An 18787-nucleotide genomic window follows, 5' to 3' on the forward strand; every position below is an offset into this window, starting at 1 on the left:
CTATGTATTATTTTATGTCTGGGGTTTGGGGAGAATACAGAAAATGCCTCAGGCAATTGTATCACTTTCTCTGGATATGTATAAATGAAACTGTGTGTATCAGTGCTTTCTGTAGTGCTTTTATAACATTGCCTTTTTTTATGACACAGATCGAATAAAATGATCTCAGGCATATGTAATAATTGAAAAGCTTTTAAATAAAATGGAGAATACTGCTTTTAAATTAAATTGAGAAATAGGCATTTTTATCAGTGGAAAAAGTAGAAAAAATGCTGTGTGAACATTTTCTGTTGCAGAATCTCAAATTCAGGAGTGCCTAAGTGGGTTAGAAAATGTCTTCCCAGTATAGCACAGTTGTTTATAACAGGTATTAGAGCTCTAATTCGTGGCACTTAGTAGAGCTAGGGGACATTAATCTAATTAAGAACTGTCAGGAGATAAGTTTAGTCTTGAAAATATTTACTTGGTACATTGTATTCAACTATGTGTAAAATGCAAAAGAAGCCAGTGCTTCACTGACACGATTTTTCTGTTCCTCCTTTATGTGTAAACTAGGATTGACCTGAGACAGAAGGAAAAAATCAACAAATCTTTGCCTGTTTGCCTCTAGGCTGTAAGCTCCTTGTGGGAAGGGAATAAGTCTATCAACTCTACTGTATTGTTCTCTCCTAAGTGCCTAGTACAATGCTTGGCATAAGGTGCACTCTTAATAAATACCATTGATTGGTTGATTGAAATGAAATGAAATGTCAAATATTCAGAAGAGGGGAAAACTTGCCTTCCCCATAAGCTAATAAGCTTCTTGAAATTAAGAAGGCTATTTTATGGTTCCTATGTGTGAAGTCCAAGTACTTAGGACATTCTCTGAATAAAATAGGTGCTCAATCTAGTGCTCAATGGTATCTTCATGACTCATCAATCGGTGGCATTATTGAGCACTAATTGTGCTAGTAATGCATAATATGATTAATCAATGTTATCAATGGTATCTACTGACCACATATTGAGTGCAGAGCACTTTACTAAATACTTGGGAGAGTATAGTACAACAGAATTGTTAGACATATTTTCTGACCATAATGAGCTTACAGTTAAGAGTCTTAGGGAAGCAGCATGGCTCAGTGGAACAAGCATGGGCTTGGGAGTCAGAGGACATGGTTCGAATCCCGGTTCTGCCACTTGTCAGCTGTGTGACTGTGGGCTAGTCACTTAACTTCCCTGGGCCTCAGTTACCTCATCTGTAAAATGGGGATTAAAACTGTGAGCCTCACATGGGACAACCTGATTAACCTGTATCTACCCCAGTGCTTAGACCAGTGCTCTGCACATAGTAAGCGCTTAACAAATACCAACATTATTATTATTATTAAATTCTGAGTGGCATGAGAAAGGTTAAAATGGATTTAAAACAGGACTGAATATGGACAACAATGGCCTATCCATAATAGTATTAATAAAAATGTGTTTTTTGCCAACCACTTTGCTAATCGCTGGGGTTAGTTCAGTTCAATCAGATTAAACACAGTCCCTATTCTTGGAGGAGATATGCCAACAAAACACCCTCATCTTACAGATTCACGGTCCACAGGGTTTCAAAACAACCTGAGAATTCTGGGGCTCATAGTATATTAGAAGTATTCCAGTTTTCCATTCCTGTTTTACAGATGAGTAAAGTGAAGCACAGAGAAGTTAAGTGACTTGATAAAGGTCACACAGCATGTATGTGGATGAGCTGGAATTAGAAGTCGGTTCTGACTCCATGTAGAGGCTGGGTCATGCAAGTGGATGAGCTGGAATTAGAAACCAGGTCTCCTGACTCCATATAGAGGCAGGGCCATTCCTTCCTGGTACTTCCTCCCATTCCTCTCCTCTTTCCTAATGCTCCCCTCCCTCCTCCTCACCGTGCTTCCCTCTCTTTTCCTCCCCTACTCCCTGGCCTCCTCTTCTCCCTGTCCCCCTCCTCCTCTCTCCCAGCTCCCCTCTCTCCTCCTATTCATGCTCCTCCAACACCGTGCCCAATTCCAGCTTCATGGAAGTTCTTCCCACAAAGAGGTTGTCAACCTTTGGTTCTGCGTTCTGGGCTGGCACAGCATGGAGGTGGGTAGAGGCCTGGACACACCAGCCTCAATGAAGCTGTCACAGGATTCTTGTCAGGATGGTTGGATGGCTACATTCTGATGACCATGGCCAGACTGAACCCTATGCCTGGGGGCATACCGAAAGCCGCCTGCAAGGTCCCTGCTTGGGGTGGCCTGAAGCTGCTTGGGTACTCTTGGTAGCATGTGGGAGTGGGATGGGGGTGGCACCATGAGCCTGGACACCCCTGGGGGCCTGCTGTGTCCTGGGGACTGGTCTCCCAGCCCCTGACTCAGGTCCCTCACTCACTTGTGCAGGCGGGAAGCATGGCATTCCTCAGTGTCAATGGTCTCTGCTCTGTGTCCAGTGAGGTACTCTTTGGCCTGTTCGATCCAACAGGGCATGTGATTCCCGTAGCAGTTCTGACTAACCAGCACAATGTGGGCAAAGACCCAGAATTCTAGGGTTCTTTTGGAACCCTGTGGAGCATGAATCTGTAAGATGAGGGTGTTGTGTAGGCATATTGCCTCCAAGAGGCCTTCCCTGATTGTCCCCTTTTCCTCTTCCCCACTCTCTTCTCTGTCATCCTGACTTGCTCCCTTTATTCATGCCCCCACCCAGCCCCACAGCACTAAATACATATCTGTAATTTTATTCATTTTATTTTAATGTTGGTGTTCTGTCTAGAGTGTAAACTCACTGTGGGCAGGAAATGTGTCTCTTTATTGTTTTGTAATCTCCCAAGTGCTTAGTATACACAGTAAGTGCCAGCAGTAGTGCCTTAAGTCCCTGAATCTATATGGGAGAGCTAATAGCATTAGAACAAAGACATTTTTTTTAATTCATATATGTTCATTTGTGAGGCAACAGGTAGAAAAAGGGTGTGTGGGAGAGTATAATTATGTGTCTGTAGAAATTAGGTTAATGATAGTGGTAGTTCTTGATTAGATATGATTGTAACATAGGTAATTGTAAGTGAATTTTTTTTAATTTTGAATTATAATTTATCATTATAATATTTTGAGCATGAATGGAGATATTACTATGGCCTTCCACCCTTATTGCTTGCTCATCATTTTTTCCTCCTACTCCTGGTTCTATTAGTAGAAAAGACAGAACTAGGAGTAAGCCTAATGATGGCATAGTTGCCATGGAAACAAGATCCTTCATGGTGGAGCAGTCAGCTTTCCTTTCTAGAGAATTCTACTCTCATAGCCATGTGCACAGCCACTTCAAGTCCAGTGAATGAGTAAGAGAAGCCCCTTCTCTACAGAATAGGGAATATTCTTTAGAGTAATAGGGAAATTCTTTAGAGTAATCAATACAGAAAGGTTCTAAAGAATAGAGAGTGATTTTTAAAACTGGACAATGGACCTCATTAGGAGCAGTTCTTTGTTGTTGAAAATAGGAAATGGTTGAAATTAAGATGTAAAGAGAACTGTAGCAACTAGGGAGTCACTAACAGCAAGGATTCGGCTTTCATCAAGGAAGTAATTTCTTGATAATTCTGATATCATATGCAAACATACATATGCATGATGGTGAAGACAATGAAGTAAAACCATATATAGTACAGCTTTCCAGGAAAGAGATGCCCGATAGCATCATAAAACAGAACCTGGCATGTAGGAATTAAAAATGGGGTGGCTGTCTTGGAGCAGAGGTTTGGGAAAAATTCCGTGAATCTCTGGAAAATGGAACATGCCAGGCACTGAGTATAACAAATACGACAGCAAGAAGGAACCATCTTTATGTATACATGGTAATGGAGTGTGTATTGGTTACACATCAGACTTGTCCTTCCACTTGCACTTCCTGATTATATGTCACGTCAGTAGCATCATTTCAAACCTTAAGAAATACAGTATATACCTATATGTATTTACGTATGTTTATATGTTCAGGTTTGCTTAGAAAAAATGTGTAATTGAATAAACTCAAGCTTTTAAATATGTACTACACTATGATTAACTGATTATTCTCTGAGTGATTTATCTTAGCTAATGATGTCTCAGGCCTTTAAGAATAAGCATTCTAAAAACCTGTGTTCTACTTAGACATCCTTAGAATCAATTTGATGATGTCCACTCTCTACTAAAGGGCAGTAAAATATTCATCAGGCTCTAAAAATGTATATTTCAACATTTCTTGCAATTCCATTCTTTCTTAGAATTTCCTAGTGGCAGAGTATCCAGGTTGTCATAGGCAGAGAAGTAGTGACACTTCCTGAGCACCTACTGGATATAATGTGCCATACTACAAGCCTGGAGAAGCAGAAGCATGAAGAAGCTTGTTCCCTGTCCATGAGGAGCTTAGTCTATTTACAAAGAGAACAGTCAAACTAAATGCATTGTAAAATTGCTATACATGTAAGAATAATTATTGAGTGAGGATATAAATGAATAAATTTGTAAGTATTGGAATTGAATAGTGGGGTTGATAAAATTTAGGTGATGGCATCAATGGGCAGGTATTTGGAGAAGTTTAGATTTAGAACTTTGAAATGGCAAGAGCTGTGATCTGAGAGGAGGAGTTGTAGGCTGATGAAACAGCAGAAATGAGGGATAGAAGTGGTAGAGTAGAGGGTGAGATAGAGGGAGTAACTAGAGGCTATATGGAAGGAAATTTTGGGTGTGAGGAAAGACCTCTCTTGAGCAGTGTCACTGTGCTGGAATTCAGCAACTGATTCTTCAAACCTCTAAAACTGCAGGAGTTCTAAAATTTCACCTCCAGATCATGCCATATTTCCCTCTTTCAATAATATTATCCCTTACAGAAACATATATCATGTCTCCTATTTAGTAAATGGAGACACACAAACAAATATGGGAAAACTGAAATTGCCTTCATGGTTGGCAAAGAGTGGCACCAACCTAATTGTTCTATGCTGGTTTGTAATGCGAAAAGTAATAGCAATTAAAGTTTCCTAGCTGAGGAGACTCTAACTGAAGTGATTACTTCTAGCCCAAACCAGAAAGCTATTGTTAGAAACGCTGGTGAGAAAGCAAATTATTATTACTTTTGAGTTAGAGTGCTCTTTCTGAGCTATATACATTGTCATTTTCTTCCCCAAAGTGTTCACTTCACAAGTTAGTTAATTTGTATATTTATGTTGGTTGTCAGTGGTCTATACCCCCATATCCAAGGGTGGGTGGTAACCAGTTGAATAAACTCACTGACTCTAATTTGAGACATAAAAGTACTTCTCCTTCATACAAAAGACAACGCCTTCGATCCATGGGTATGATTTAAAGCTGACAAATAAGAGTTAGAGCAAAACATTCTCCCTCAGTTATCATCTTATCACAAAGACTGATGGTTGCTCCATTGAGACACACACACACACACACACACAGATATATATATATATATATACTCCCCTTGCAACCTCCATCACTTTCCAGAAAAGCCTTTAATCAATAAGGTAAGTGCCAGGGATCTGTATTTTGCCATACACTAAACCCTGCTCTGTTGAGGCTTCTGTCTTTGCCAGTCAACTTGGTTGTGCTTCCCAGAATTTCCACTTAGGTTATTTTGGAAAGAGGGCTTAGTCCTTTTTACCTGATGAATTTAATGTAAAGCAAAAGCCCCTCACAGGTAGTTAGACTCTAAATTAAAAGTGCAGCTCTTCTGGCAGCTGCTGGTTTGAGCTGATTTGTTTTGATCAAGGTTAAGAGGGAAATGCACTTAAACCCCAGACAGCAGAAAGTCTTAATTGGTTCTGAACCCTCTTGGTATATTGCTCCTGTCAGTTAAGAGGTTGAGCTGGCATTAATGGTTCTCGATATATTTTTAGAAGTTAACTATTTCTGCTTGCCTCATGTTAGTTCCAACAGCAGCAGATCATTGTGAGTGTCTAATTAGAACAATAGGTTTTCATTCCTCCTCTAGGGTACAGTCCTTTCACATGAAGTTCAATCAGTTGATAGGAACCTGTATGTCACTTTAAACAATGCCTTCCCAGTGAATCTTGGATCACCTTCTGCCAAGTAATGCAGATTGAATTATTTGGAGATTTTGGAAACTGCCTCTTTTCCTATCTGAATCAGTAATATATAATCCTCTGAGCAAATTAGCACACATATCCTCAGCATGCGGTGTTACCTACTGTACACCCTCCTTCCCCAGTTGCCACTTAAACTGCTAGTAATAACAAATCCTTCAGGACATCAATAGAGTCGCTGTGTTGAATAATCGCAGGCGAGGTTTGCAGTAGCAGCTTCATTGCCTGTGACATCACTCCTGAAGCTCAAACCCCACTCTAAGCTCCCTTCATTAGTTCAGTCTTGTTGTCTCTGCCTTCCCACATCGGGGGAACCTTCTCACACAGGAGCTGCCTGCTTTCAGAAGAGCGGCTTTACAAATCAGCAGCAGAGGGAGAGAGCGGAAAAGAGAAGAGGAAGAGTGGGGGGTGGAACCAAGCAGACAGACTACATTATGAAATTCATCTCTGCATATTACTTGCTGCCTCTTTTCCCTGCTTTGATTCTCAGCACCAGGTGAGTAAAGAAACATATTTTGTCTCAAGTTCTGATGGTCCTGTATCTTATTGGGTGTGAGGGGGGTATTTCTCCGTAACCAGGGGAAATCATTTCAGTTTCTTCCATTTTTCTAAGTTAGTTCTGCTGATTCTAATTTTCAAATACTTGGGCAATACAGCAGTTCTCTGGTTAACAGGATCCTTTTAATTTGTTTCTATAAAGAATCGAAGCTACTCTCTCCTTTGAGCTTTCAGAACAAAAGCTAACACTCCATACTATTGTAGTAGTAGTGAGCAGATGCACTCTGGTAACAGGGAGACGGCTCCATAGAAATAAGGAAGCAGAATAAAATGCCAGGGAGGGAATTTACAGCATGCAGTATACTTGAATTCAGACTGCCTTATCAGTTTGTAACACTACTCTTCACCCAAAAAGTAGTCTGCTTTAGAGAACGCTATAGGAGAAATCCTGTAATGCTATGAAAGATATTGAAAACATGTAAAAGTTCCAGGACTTCTTAAGTGTCCGCTTTTAACCTGTGGGTCCACTTCATTATGTGATATCCTTATAATGAAACACAAGCAGGACTAATTAATAGCAGTGTAGTCAGCTGTTCAAAGTTAGAGGGAGAGAGGTAAGTGATGATGTTGATGCTGAAACGTGTTTTGGAAACAATTAAAATTCACTTCTCTCTCATTGGACATAAAAGAAAGTTGACACAATGCCCAAAGTAGCAATTTTCAGTTCAAATCTGAATGTTGGGCCTTACTGAAAGGAATGGACTCTTGGGAGATATTGCCCTCCAAAAAAGGTTATGCCTTACAACAATACTTATAATATAGTATACATGTGTTGAATAGAATGCAGACTTTCAATTCCCTGTGGTAGTCTCTAACTTTACAAATCTACACAGTGTGATTTCATTCAAGGTCATTCCTTTATTGTACTGCCTCATTTGACAATTCGCACAAGGATGCTATTTCATATCACACATGTTTGACATAAGAGCACAGTTAGACAGCTGTTGGTTTCAATCTGAAGGGTCATGCAACAGGAAAGTGGTGTGAACACCTCTGATTTGAAGTGGATTTAGGAGAGATATGGTATTGAAATCCATTTTAGTTCACCTGACTAACGTATACCGTTTGTGATGGTCGTGATTCAGCTAGTTAGAAATTATTGAATTCACTGTGGTTTCTCTTTAAAGCCTCCAGGGCTCTTCCTTCTGAAGCGTGGTGCTTGCGATTGAACTATTACCCATGATTCCCTTCTGGAGCACGGGGAAGGCTGAAAATCCTTATCAGTATAAGTTTGAAATGCAGTGTTATTTTAAAATAGTGGATGATAATCAAATAGAGACTGAAAAATGGAAACCTCTGATTTTCAATGTCATTGGTATTGAGTGCTTATTGTATGCAGAGCACTATACTAAGTGCTTGGAAAAGTACAATATAGCGGAGCTGACAGAACCTTGCCAACAATGACCTTACGGTCTACCAGACATTTTCCCAAAGTAAATTTGCTTCCTGTGAATCCTTCAGAAAATGGTTCAAATCACACACTCACAAAAACAATTATTTTGTGAATTTTGTAAAATTTTTAATGCAGGTCTAAAATATAAATATAGAAGAGAAGGTCACTGTCTTCATTAGAAGAAAAATTTGGGTATTATGACTTTTCTGATTCACTCTATGAAATACCAAACTTCTTAATGACAACTAAGTGTTTGCTTGTCTCGTATTAGTAGACTATCATGAAAGAAGATGCAGAAGTCTCAGGAATGAGGTTATCCAGAAACCCTTGAAGCAATGGCATCTTTTCTTAGTGGGATTGACCATGATTCATTTATCTTATTGACTTTTCAAGCATCTGATGACTTTAAACATTATGCAAATATGAAAATGAATTCAATGGTCTTTGTCACTCACAGGGAGAGATTATAGTCTAATTGGTTTTAACAGAAGGCCATCTTGCTTGTGGTACTTAGTAGTCCTTGTAAGCATATGGTTAATTGTGTGTGCTGCATCACAAACAGAGCAGGTTTGCATGAACAGTTACTTCAGCAAAGAGAACTTCCTATTATCCTGCTGTGGAAAACTGCTTAGCTCAGGCATACCAGTGGCCATGACTGGCAGTAAGTTTTCTCCCCTGGAAGTTTCTTCTCCAGGTATCCCCTCAAACTAAATGGGATTTAAGTTTAACCATCCACTGATGAATCAATGAACAAGTACTTGAGGATCCATGTAGTCAGTCAGTTGTCCTTTATTTTGGCAGTTTCTGGATGACATCATCTTCCTTCTGTCAGGTGCTTGTCTTCAGTGTAATAATAATAATAATACTGGGATTTGTTAAGTGCTTACTATGTGCCAAGCACTGTTCTAAGCGCTGGAGTAGATACAAGGGAATTAGGTTGTCCCATGTGGGGCTCACAATCTTCATTCTCCATTTTACAGATGAGGTAAACTGAGGCACAAAAAAGTTAAGTGACTTGCCCAAGGTTACACAGCTGACAAGTGGCAGAGCCGGGATTAGAACCCATAACCCTCTGACTCCCAAGCTCGGGCTCTTTCCATTGAGCCACGCTGCTTCTTTATTCTCTATTCTCAGTGTAGCTATTTCTGGGGCTGGGAAATTGATAGAAAATGGTTCATTCCTTTTATACTTATTTGTAGACATACATTAACATTTTTACAAAATTCACAAAATAATTGTCTTTGTGAATGTGTGATTTGAACCATTTTCTGAAGATTCATGAGGAAGCAAAGTTACTTTGGGAAAATGTCTGGTAGACTGTAAGGTCACTGTTGGCAAGGATCTATCAATTATCAGTTCCTAATGGGAAACATTTCCATTTGACATTGTTTGATGTGTATATAAAATTTCTTGCTGTTATCTCAAATTAAGGCTCCTCCACTGAAAGTAAAGTGATTTCTTGGTTTGATAAACCCTCTGTTAGCTATTGCAAAACTCAGGTGCTACAATTTAAATTAAGTTTTAATGAACAGTTGATGCACATGGATACGAGCTAGGAAAAGCAGCTGGTTCAACAAATGGAATGTGAATTAAAATATGTTTCCTAGACCAGAACAATCCAAAAACTATTTTCACTGAGTTGGGAAAGTTTGTGCTCTTTTTTTTTTTTAGATTTCTCTTTTATCTATGTCAAGTCTCCTAGAAGAAGATCCCTAGCAAAAAAAGACTTTCATTTTCACGAGTTTGCATGGCTTCTGGTTTTCTATCATGAACAATATTCCTTTAATTGTGCTAGCAGGCTCAGTGTTCAGTCTTTGAGAATAGGAGTTTTCTATTTTAATTTAAGGCCTGTGGAGACCAAATATTTTTGATTGCTCTGTTTGTAATAGGAACTCAAACTCCACTAGGATTGTGCATAGAAATTAGCAATATGTACTCTAATACAATTAATAATAGTAATCCAGGAATTCATTATATTAGGTCTACAACTAACTAGGCAACAGAAGAAATTAAGCTCATATTAGTTGGCTTAATAGATGAAGAAAAGATCCTGGCTGCATTTTTTAAATAATACTGCTTTTTGGTAGCCTAAATTGCTGTTTCAAAGTAAGCAGTCACATGCTTCTAAAAAGCCTGGGTTTCTATAGACATGTGGTGGTCAGATCAGTTATGGAGGTACTAATGGTAAATTAAAATCTCCTTTCCATTTTTACTGTGGATCAGCTTATTCATGCTTTTGGATTGTTCCATTGTAAATGTGTTTTTATTTGGCATAAAACAGGGGATAGATATAAGATCCACAGACTTACTGTTGTTTTGCATCACACAAGGACTAAAAGCAGATGGTTTCTTATAACCCTTCTGTGGTGTCACCTCAGAAGTTCCCCTTGGGTCCTCTGTTCTTCAGTATTCATACCAAATGCTTACTCAGACATATAGTCTTAGGAGATTCTGAGTGCTGACTAAACTCCAGGTGCATCTTTTGTCTTTTAGTTAAACTAAGTCAAGTTTGAAAGTGTGGAGAAAGGACATAATGGTGCACTTTTTATTGCCATTTCTTGTTAAGAAGTAAATGGTGATAAAAGAGAAACTCTCAGTTTGACTCCCTGAGGGATAGCTTCCTCCAACTGGCAGTATAGAACCTCATCAGATAATCACTTAATATTCTCCCATCAAAAAAAAAAAAGTACTTCATGACTCTATTTGACCATGGGTTGGTCAGCTTTATGGATATGCCATTTCCACTTAGCACTGAGCTTCTGATTAATATACTGCTCATCAAATTTCATGTGTAGCTCCATATGCTAACAATCATTTGTGGAACGTGTCATGGTTGGTCCTGTCTCGTCATATCCGGACATCATTTTTCACTCAAATTCCAGGTAGGCAATTAATTTCTATTCCGTTACAGATGAAATGATATTTCTAAACATTTGTGGTATCTACCTCTCTTTGAAATTGATTTTCATATAAAGCAAACACTAGGTAAATCTCCAGTGTTTCAAATTAGAAATGTTTCATCAGAGTGGAAGAGATTACTGCCAACAAGAGAAAACCTTGTTGAAATCCAGAAGTCTCCTTGCTAAGTATTTCCAGAATTCTTGAGTGTAAGATATTTCTTTAGTAAAATATCATGATTACTTCCCCTGATTGTGCCAGAAATATCTCCAAGAATAGCCGTTTCTCCTGTTTCGGTATTTCTGTTTGGTTTTCACTGTGGCTCTATCTACTAGGCCACACTAGAGATGCAGTGTGGCATAGTGGAAAGAGCCCAGGCTTGGAAGTCAGAGGATGTGGGTTCTAATCCCAGCTCCACCACTTGCCTGCTGTATGACCTTCAGCAAATCACAACTTTTTTGTGCCTCAGTTTACCACAATTCTAAAATGGGAATTAAATACCTGTCCTCCCTCCTACTCAGATTGTGAGCCCTATACAGGAAAGGAACTGTATTTGGCTTGATTAACTGTATCTATCCCAGTGCTTAGAACAGTGCTTGACATATAGTAAGCACTTAACAAGTATCATCATTATCATTATCAGAGGTATTTATTAAGCACTTACTGTGTGCAGTCCTGTACTAAGCTCCTGGGAGAAAACAACAGAGTTGGTAGACACATTCCCTGCCCACCAAAAAGCTACAGTCTAGGCGGGGAGGCAGACATTCATATTAAAGAAATAATTCATAATATACCATAAAAAATACCTTTTGGGATAGGTGTACTCAAGAACTGGGTTTTATGTGAGCTGATGTAGAGCAGGTTGGAAGAAGGCACACATGTTGAAGACATTGTAACACAATTTCAAACAATTCAGCATGGTTGTGGAATTCTGTGGAGCAATTATTACACCTAAGAAGGAATCATTTAGCACCTTAAAAAAACATGTAAATCCAGATGAAATATCACTGGAAGCATCTCAGCTAATATGTAGACTGAGAACCCCATGTGGGGCAGGGTTTTGTCCAACTTAGTTAACTTGCACCTTCCCCAGCATTCAGAACAGTGCTTGACACCTGGTAAGCACTTGAATGTCATTAAATAAACTCACTCATGTGACACATATGAAACAGCTGAAGCATCTTCATCTATTTCTAGTCCCCAAAGCTACAATGTACAGGGCATATATGAGTGAAGAAATGCAGAAAAATTTAAATGTATTGAAATTCAAAATCCCAGCCACATCTGAACATTCAAAAATATGTTCAGCTCGACTTTCCTCTCCCAATCACCTCCACCAGAATATGTGGTTTGGATTAAGTTGACATGAAAGAGAAAAGAGAAATTGTTTTGCATAATTCTCTGTCCTCTTCATTCTCTTTGGAGTCAAGATAGGAGTCTGAGGTTCTTGTGTCTGTGTCACTTGGGGATTGGGGATTTGCAGAGTGTGGTTCCAGGTAAAGTGCAGAATCTCTTGTCAATTCGACTTCATCCAGGGCAGGATGTGGAGGGAAGAGGGAGCAGAGAGGAGAGCGGCACCTGGGAGAAAACCTATCATCATATCCTTCTGACATTGCCATGAACACTGGAATGCCACCCATCCTGACTCCCACCCCAGTATGAGAGAATATTCTGTGGATCATTGGGTTCTCCAGCACTGCTAAGAGTAAGCAACATTGCTGGGTTGAAAATCACAGGATTTAGACCAAAGCCCTTCTGCACAGGACAAGACCAATGTGAATTATCCAGACCTGATACAGTCTTCAAGAAAAAATTTCAAAAAGTACATCATGCTTTTCAATGACTTTTTCTAAATCTTGTGCTAAAGAAATGAAAGCATAAATCTGTCTCTACCACAAATGGCCTGTGAGCAGGAAATGGTGAGGAAGTTTGAAGCAGGGACTGGTGTTTAACTTATATACTAGTTGTGTTATTCTGAGCTTCTGTTACATGATAGTGATAGCAAAATAGAAGCAGAAAATAACAAAAGTTAAAATAAGTTCCATTTTACCAACTTTATCTAGCAGGATCATAAATTTGGGTCAAAATTTGATTAATTAAAATATGGGTCACAAAAATTGTTACAAGAATTACTGATGAGAAGTGGTGTTGCCTAGTGATTACAGTACAGGCCTGAGAGTCAAAAGGACCTGGGTTCTAATTCTGATCCATCTGCTATATGACCTTGAGTAAGTCACTTAACTCTCTGTGACTCAGTCACTTCATTGGTAAAATAAGGACTAAGATTATGAGTCCTATGTTAGGCAGGGACTCTCTCCAACCTGATTATTTTATATCTACCCTAGTACCTAGTACAGTGCCTAGTTCAGAGTAAGTCAAGACAAATACCATAAAAAATGAAACTGTAAGGCAGCGGAATGTATTTGTGTGGCATAGGATTCTGGATGGGAAAAATTACACCAGAAAAAAAGTTATTTTCTACATTAATGTTTAAAAGCCATTAAGATATGGAGAAGATTCCAGATGATATTATATGTCATTGCATGTGCCTCAAATTTAAATGATAGCTGTTTTATCATCAGAGTAGCCAATTCAACCGCTAAGAAAAACTTGTAGTAGTTACAGTTTGACCTTTCATTTGAGATTTGGTGCACTTAATTTTGATTTTAACTGTGGAGTCTATATTCTGGCAGAGAATAGATTTTTTTCTACGAAAATAAATGAATGCTGCCAATCTGTATGTTGTTTCTCAAAATAAACTATTCCTGTTTTAAAGGATGATGCTTATATATAAGGCCTGTTTTTTATGTATTAAATTAATTCACTGAAACCATTGTTTTTCCATTATCTGCTTATTGTTAATTAAGACTTTGCAGTTGTTATGGAAGGGGCTGCTTGGGGACAGAACTACAGCTTCCTTAGCACTCATGTATACACACGCACACACACACATTTATTTTTTATATTTGTCTCCCTTATTAGACTGCACATTTCCTGTGGGTAGAGAATATTTCACTTCTTTATTTTTACTTCCCAAACACCTAGTATTGTATGATGCACTAAATATGCACTCAAAAAATGTTACTGTTACTACTTTGTTTTTCCAACTACCCAAATATACATAAAGAAGTATTTATCAGAGCTGTCAAATTAAAATGAATATATGAAATATGCACACAATCACATGTGGGAATATGCACATTTATTATGACCTCTAATTCATTCCATGAAAGTAGTTTTAAGTGAAAGAGTATTAATCAAACTACAGTTTCCCTGTAGAGATATTAAGAAGTACATTCATTCATTCAATAGTATTTATTGAGCGCTTACTATGTGGCAGAGGCACTGTACTAAGCGCTTGGGATGAACAAGTCGGCAACAGATAGAGACATTCCCTGCTGTTTGACGGGCTTACAGTCTAATCGGGGGAGACGGACAGACAAGAACAATGGCACTAAACAGCGTCAAGGGGAAGAACATCTCGTAAAAACAATGGCAACTAAATAGAATCAAGGTGATGTACAATTCATTAACAAAATAATAGGGTAACGAAAAATATATACAGTTGAGCGGACAAGTACAGTGCTGTGGGGATGGGAAGGGAGAGGTGGAGGAGCAGAGGGGAAAAGGGGAAAATGAGGCTTTAGCTGCGGAGAGGTAAAGGGGGATGGCAGAGGGAGTAGAGGGGGAAGAGGAGCTCAGTCTGGGAACGCCTCTTGGAGGAGGTGATTTTTAAGTAAGGTTTTGAAGAGGGAAAGAGAATCAGTTTGGTGGAGGTGAGGAGGGAGGGCGTTCCAGGACCGCGGGAGGACGTGGCCCAGGGGTTGACGGTGGGATAGGCGAGACCGAGGGACGGTGAGGAGGTGGGCGGCAGAGGAGCGGAGCGTGCGGGGTGGGCGGTAGAAAGAGAGAAGGGAGGAGAGGTAGGAAGGGGCAAGGTGATGGAGAGCCTTGAAGCCTAGAGTGAGGAGTTTTTGTTTGGAGCGGAGGTCGATAGGCAACCACTGGAGTTGTTTAAGAAGGGGAGTGACATGCCCAGATCGTTTCTGCAGGAAGATGAGCCGGGCAGCGGAGTGAAGAATAGACCGGAGCGGGGCGAGAGAGGAGGAAGGGAGGTCAGAGAGAAGGCTGACACAGTAGTCTAGCCGGGATATAACGAGAGCCCGTAATAGTAAGGTAGCCGTTTGGGTGGAGAGGAAAGGGCGGATCTTGGCGATATTGTAGAGGTGAAACCGGCAGGTCTTGGTAATGGATAGGATGTGTGGGGTGAACGAGAGGGACGAGTCAAGGATGACACCGAGATTGCGGGCCTGCGGGACGGGAAGGATGGTCGTGCCATCCACGGTGATAGAGAAGTCTGGGAGCGGACCGGGCTTGGGAGGGAAGATGAGGAGCTCAGTCTTGCTCATGTTGAGTTTTAGGTGACGGGCCGACATCCAGGTGGAGACGTCCTGGAGGCAGGAGGAGATGCGAGCCTGAAGGGAGGGGGAGAGGACGGGGCGGAGATGTAGATCTGCGTGTCATCTGCATAGAGATGGTAGTCAAAGCCGTGAAAGCGGATGAGTTCACCGAGGGAGTGAGTGTAAATGGAGAACAGAAGAGGGCCAAGAACTGACCCTTGAGGAACTCCAACAGTTAAAGGATGGGAGGGGGAGGAGGCGCCAGAGAAGGAGACCGAGAATGACCGGCCAGAGAGGTAAGAGGAGAACCAGGCGAGGACAGAGTCCGTGAAGCCAAGGTGAGATAAGGTATGGAGGAGGAGGGGATGGTCGACAGTGTCAAAGGCAGCAGAGAGGTCAAGGAGGATCAGAATGGAGTAGGAGCCATTGGATTTGGCAAGAAGGAGGTCACGGGTGACCTTAGAGAGAGCAGTCTCGGTAGAGTGGAGGGGACGGAAGCCAGATTGGAGGGGGTCTAGGAGAGAATGGGAGTTAAGGAATTCTAGGCATCGATTGTAGACGACTCGTTCTAGGATTTTGGAAAGGAAGGGTAGTAGGGAGATAGGACGATAACTGGAGGGGGAAGTGGGGTCAAGAGCGGGTTTTTTTAGGATGGGGGAGATGTGGGCATGTTTGAAGGCAGAGGGGAAGGAGCCATTGGAGATTGAGTGGTTAAAAATAGAAGTTAAGGAAGGGAGGAGGGCAGGGGCGATAGTTTTAAGAAGGTGAGAGGGAATGGGGTCCAAGGCGCAGGTGGAGGGGGTGGCACTTGCGAGGAGGGAGGAGATCTCCTCTGAGGATACTGCAGGGAAGGATGGGAAAGTAGGGGAGGGGGTTGGTGGGGGGGAGGGGAGAGGCGGAGGGGTGACTTTGGGGAGCTCAGACCTGATCGTGTTGATTTTCGTGAGGAAATAGGTGGCATGAATACATTTTTTCATAAAATTCAAAACCACTAATCATGGCAATGCAAATATATTTGAAAGTGTCAGAAATACAATTAATATTATTCTATGATAGATAATATTATAAATATGTAACAACAATGAAATATTTCAATTATTTTTCTAGTGTGCACCTTTAAGTACTCTAAATTTGAAAATGTTTTCTTTAAAAGCCTTTTTAGCAAAAAAGCACTTTACTCTGTGAAGTGCACTGTACTAAGCGCTTGGGAGAATACAATATAACAGATTGGTGTACATGTTCCCTGCCCACAATGAATTTACTGTCTAGAGGGGGAGACAGACATAATTTAACTAAATGAATTACGTACACATATGTAAGTGTTTTGAGGCCTTGGGAGGGGTGAATCACGGGTGCAAATCCACGTGCAAAGGTAACACAGAAGGTCTTAGTTGGGGAAAGCCTCTTGGAGGAGATATGCCTTCAGTAAGGCTATTGTGGGGGAGAGTGTTCATCTGTTGAAAATGAAGAGGGAGAATGTACTAGTCTTGAGGCAGGACATGGGCAAGAGTATGGTGATAGGTTAGATGAAATCAAAAGTACAGTGAGTAGGTTGGCATTAAGGAGAGAAGTGTGCAGACTGGGTTGTTCAAGAAATGAGGGAGGTAAGTAAGGAAGGATGTAGGTAGCAGAGGGCAAGTTGATGGTAAGAATTTTCTGTTTGATGCGGATGGTGATGACCCAGGCAGCAGAATGAAGCACAGACTGGAGTTGGAAGAGACAGGACGCAGGGAGGTCAGCAAAAAGGCTGATGCATTAATCAAGGTGGAATAATAATAATAATAGTAATGTTGGTATTTGTTAAGCGCTTACTATGTGCCGAGCACTGTTCTAAGCGCTGGAGTAGACGCAAGGGAATCAGGTTGTCCCACGTGGGGCTCACAGTCTTAATCCCCATTTTACAGATGAGATAACTGAGGCACCGAGAAGTTAAGTGACTTGCCCAAAGTCACACAGCTGACAAATGGCCAAGCTGGCATTTGAACCCATGACCTCTGATTCCAAAGCCCATGCTCTTTCCACTGAGCCACGCTGCTTCTCAATATGATAAGTGTTTAAAGTAACATGGTGGCAATTTGCATGGAAAGGAAAGGGTGCATTTTAGTGGTGTTGTGAAAGTTGAACTAACAGGATTTGGTGACAGGTTGAATGTGTGGGTTGAATAAGAGAGATGAGTCAAGGATAACATCTAAGTTAACGGCTTGTGAGACAGGTTGGTGCTGTTGTCTACTCTGACAGAAAAATCAAGGGGGATGGCAAGGTTTGGGTGGGATGATAAGGAGTTCTGTTTTGGACACTTTAATTTTAAGGTGTCTGTGGAATATCCAGGCAGAGAAGGAGAGAAATTAGGGCTGCAGATGTAGATTTGGGAATTACTATATAAGGAGGGCAGTTGACTGTCCAGAGCCCCAAGTTGCTCACCTCTAGGACTAATTTTATAGAGGATTTTTAAACAAACCTTCCTCTTCCTTAACCAATTTTACAGCCAGTACTGGAAGTTAACATTTCTTCATCTTCTCTCATAGGAAAAGTCCTGCTATTGAAGAATTTTTAAGCAGAACTTATACAAAGGTTTCATCCCCAACCTTTGTCCTGGAGAACACATGTCACGCTTGAGCGAGGGCAATACAGATAGCATTGGGACACTGTATAAAAATTGTGATTCTCACTGTTTTGGGGAAGTCTAAACAGCCTGTGGTAACCTTATTCCTCACCTCCAGAGTACTTGGACAGGAGAGAAGCCTGAGTAGACATGCTGATGTGTTTTAAGTGTACACAGTGCACTGTAGAAGGAAGGGGTCCAAGATAAAAATGGAAGGTTCTAGCCTTTTCTTTTTGTGAATTTATCTTTTGTAATGTTTGAAGGAATTTATTCCTGCTCTTGGTTTAAGTTCACCTAGAGCATTGGGCACAAAGCGGTAAGACTTCATTGAAATGTAGAAGAAACGAGAAATTATAAAAAAATTGAAATCACAAGGTTGTGGAAAGATGTCCTTGAGGTGACTTTAGATTGGTTGTTGAGGGCATGAACCTTGTTCCTCCCGTCACAGTAAAACAAAATATATGCTCAATCTGCAAATGAGAAACGAAGGCAAGAAATTGTTGCCATTTCCCAGCAGTTTAATATTGAACAGCTGCAAATTCTACGGGACAGTATTTTTCTTCTGTGTTCATTCTTATTATTACATTAATTATCTAGATTATCTCACAGGTGGGTGTGATGGGTAAAGACTGAATTATGCTAATTCGAATGTTGAGAGATTTTCACTAGACATTTCCCCACTCACATTCTGCCAGTACTTAGGGAAGAAGGTGCACAAATCTGGAAAGGTGGTATCATACCTAAATGTAAGCAATCATATATTCAGGCTAAACAAAGATGTCATACCCAAGGATTCAAGGGTGGTTTGTGTGCATTTATGTTAGCATTAGCCTGATACAAAGGGTGACCAAATATTC

General features: G+C 40.5%; 1 protein-coding gene across 1 annotated transcript in view; it reads left to right on the top strand.

Moving 5' to 3' along the window:
* The first annotated feature begins 6376 nt into the window (after window positions 1-6376).
* LUZP2 (leucine zipper protein 2) overlaps window positions 6377-18787 on the top strand; it is a 344353-nt gene continuing 331942 nt past the window's right edge. Inside the window, exon 1 of the mRNA XM_029059088.2 lies at window positions 6377-6575. Within this exon, the coding sequence (XP_028914921.1) occupies window positions 6514-6575 (62 nt within the window). The 5' untranslated portion in view covers window positions 6377-6513. The remainder of the gene's footprint in view (window positions 6576-18787) is intronic.

Source organism: Ornithorhynchus anatinus, chromosome 3, assembly GCF_004115215.2.
Source record: "Ornithorhynchus anatinus isolate Pmale09 chromosome 3, mOrnAna1.pri.v4, whole genome shotgun sequence".
NCBI lineage: Eukaryota > Metazoa > Chordata > Mammalia > Monotremata > Ornithorhynchidae > Ornithorhynchus > Ornithorhynchus anatinus.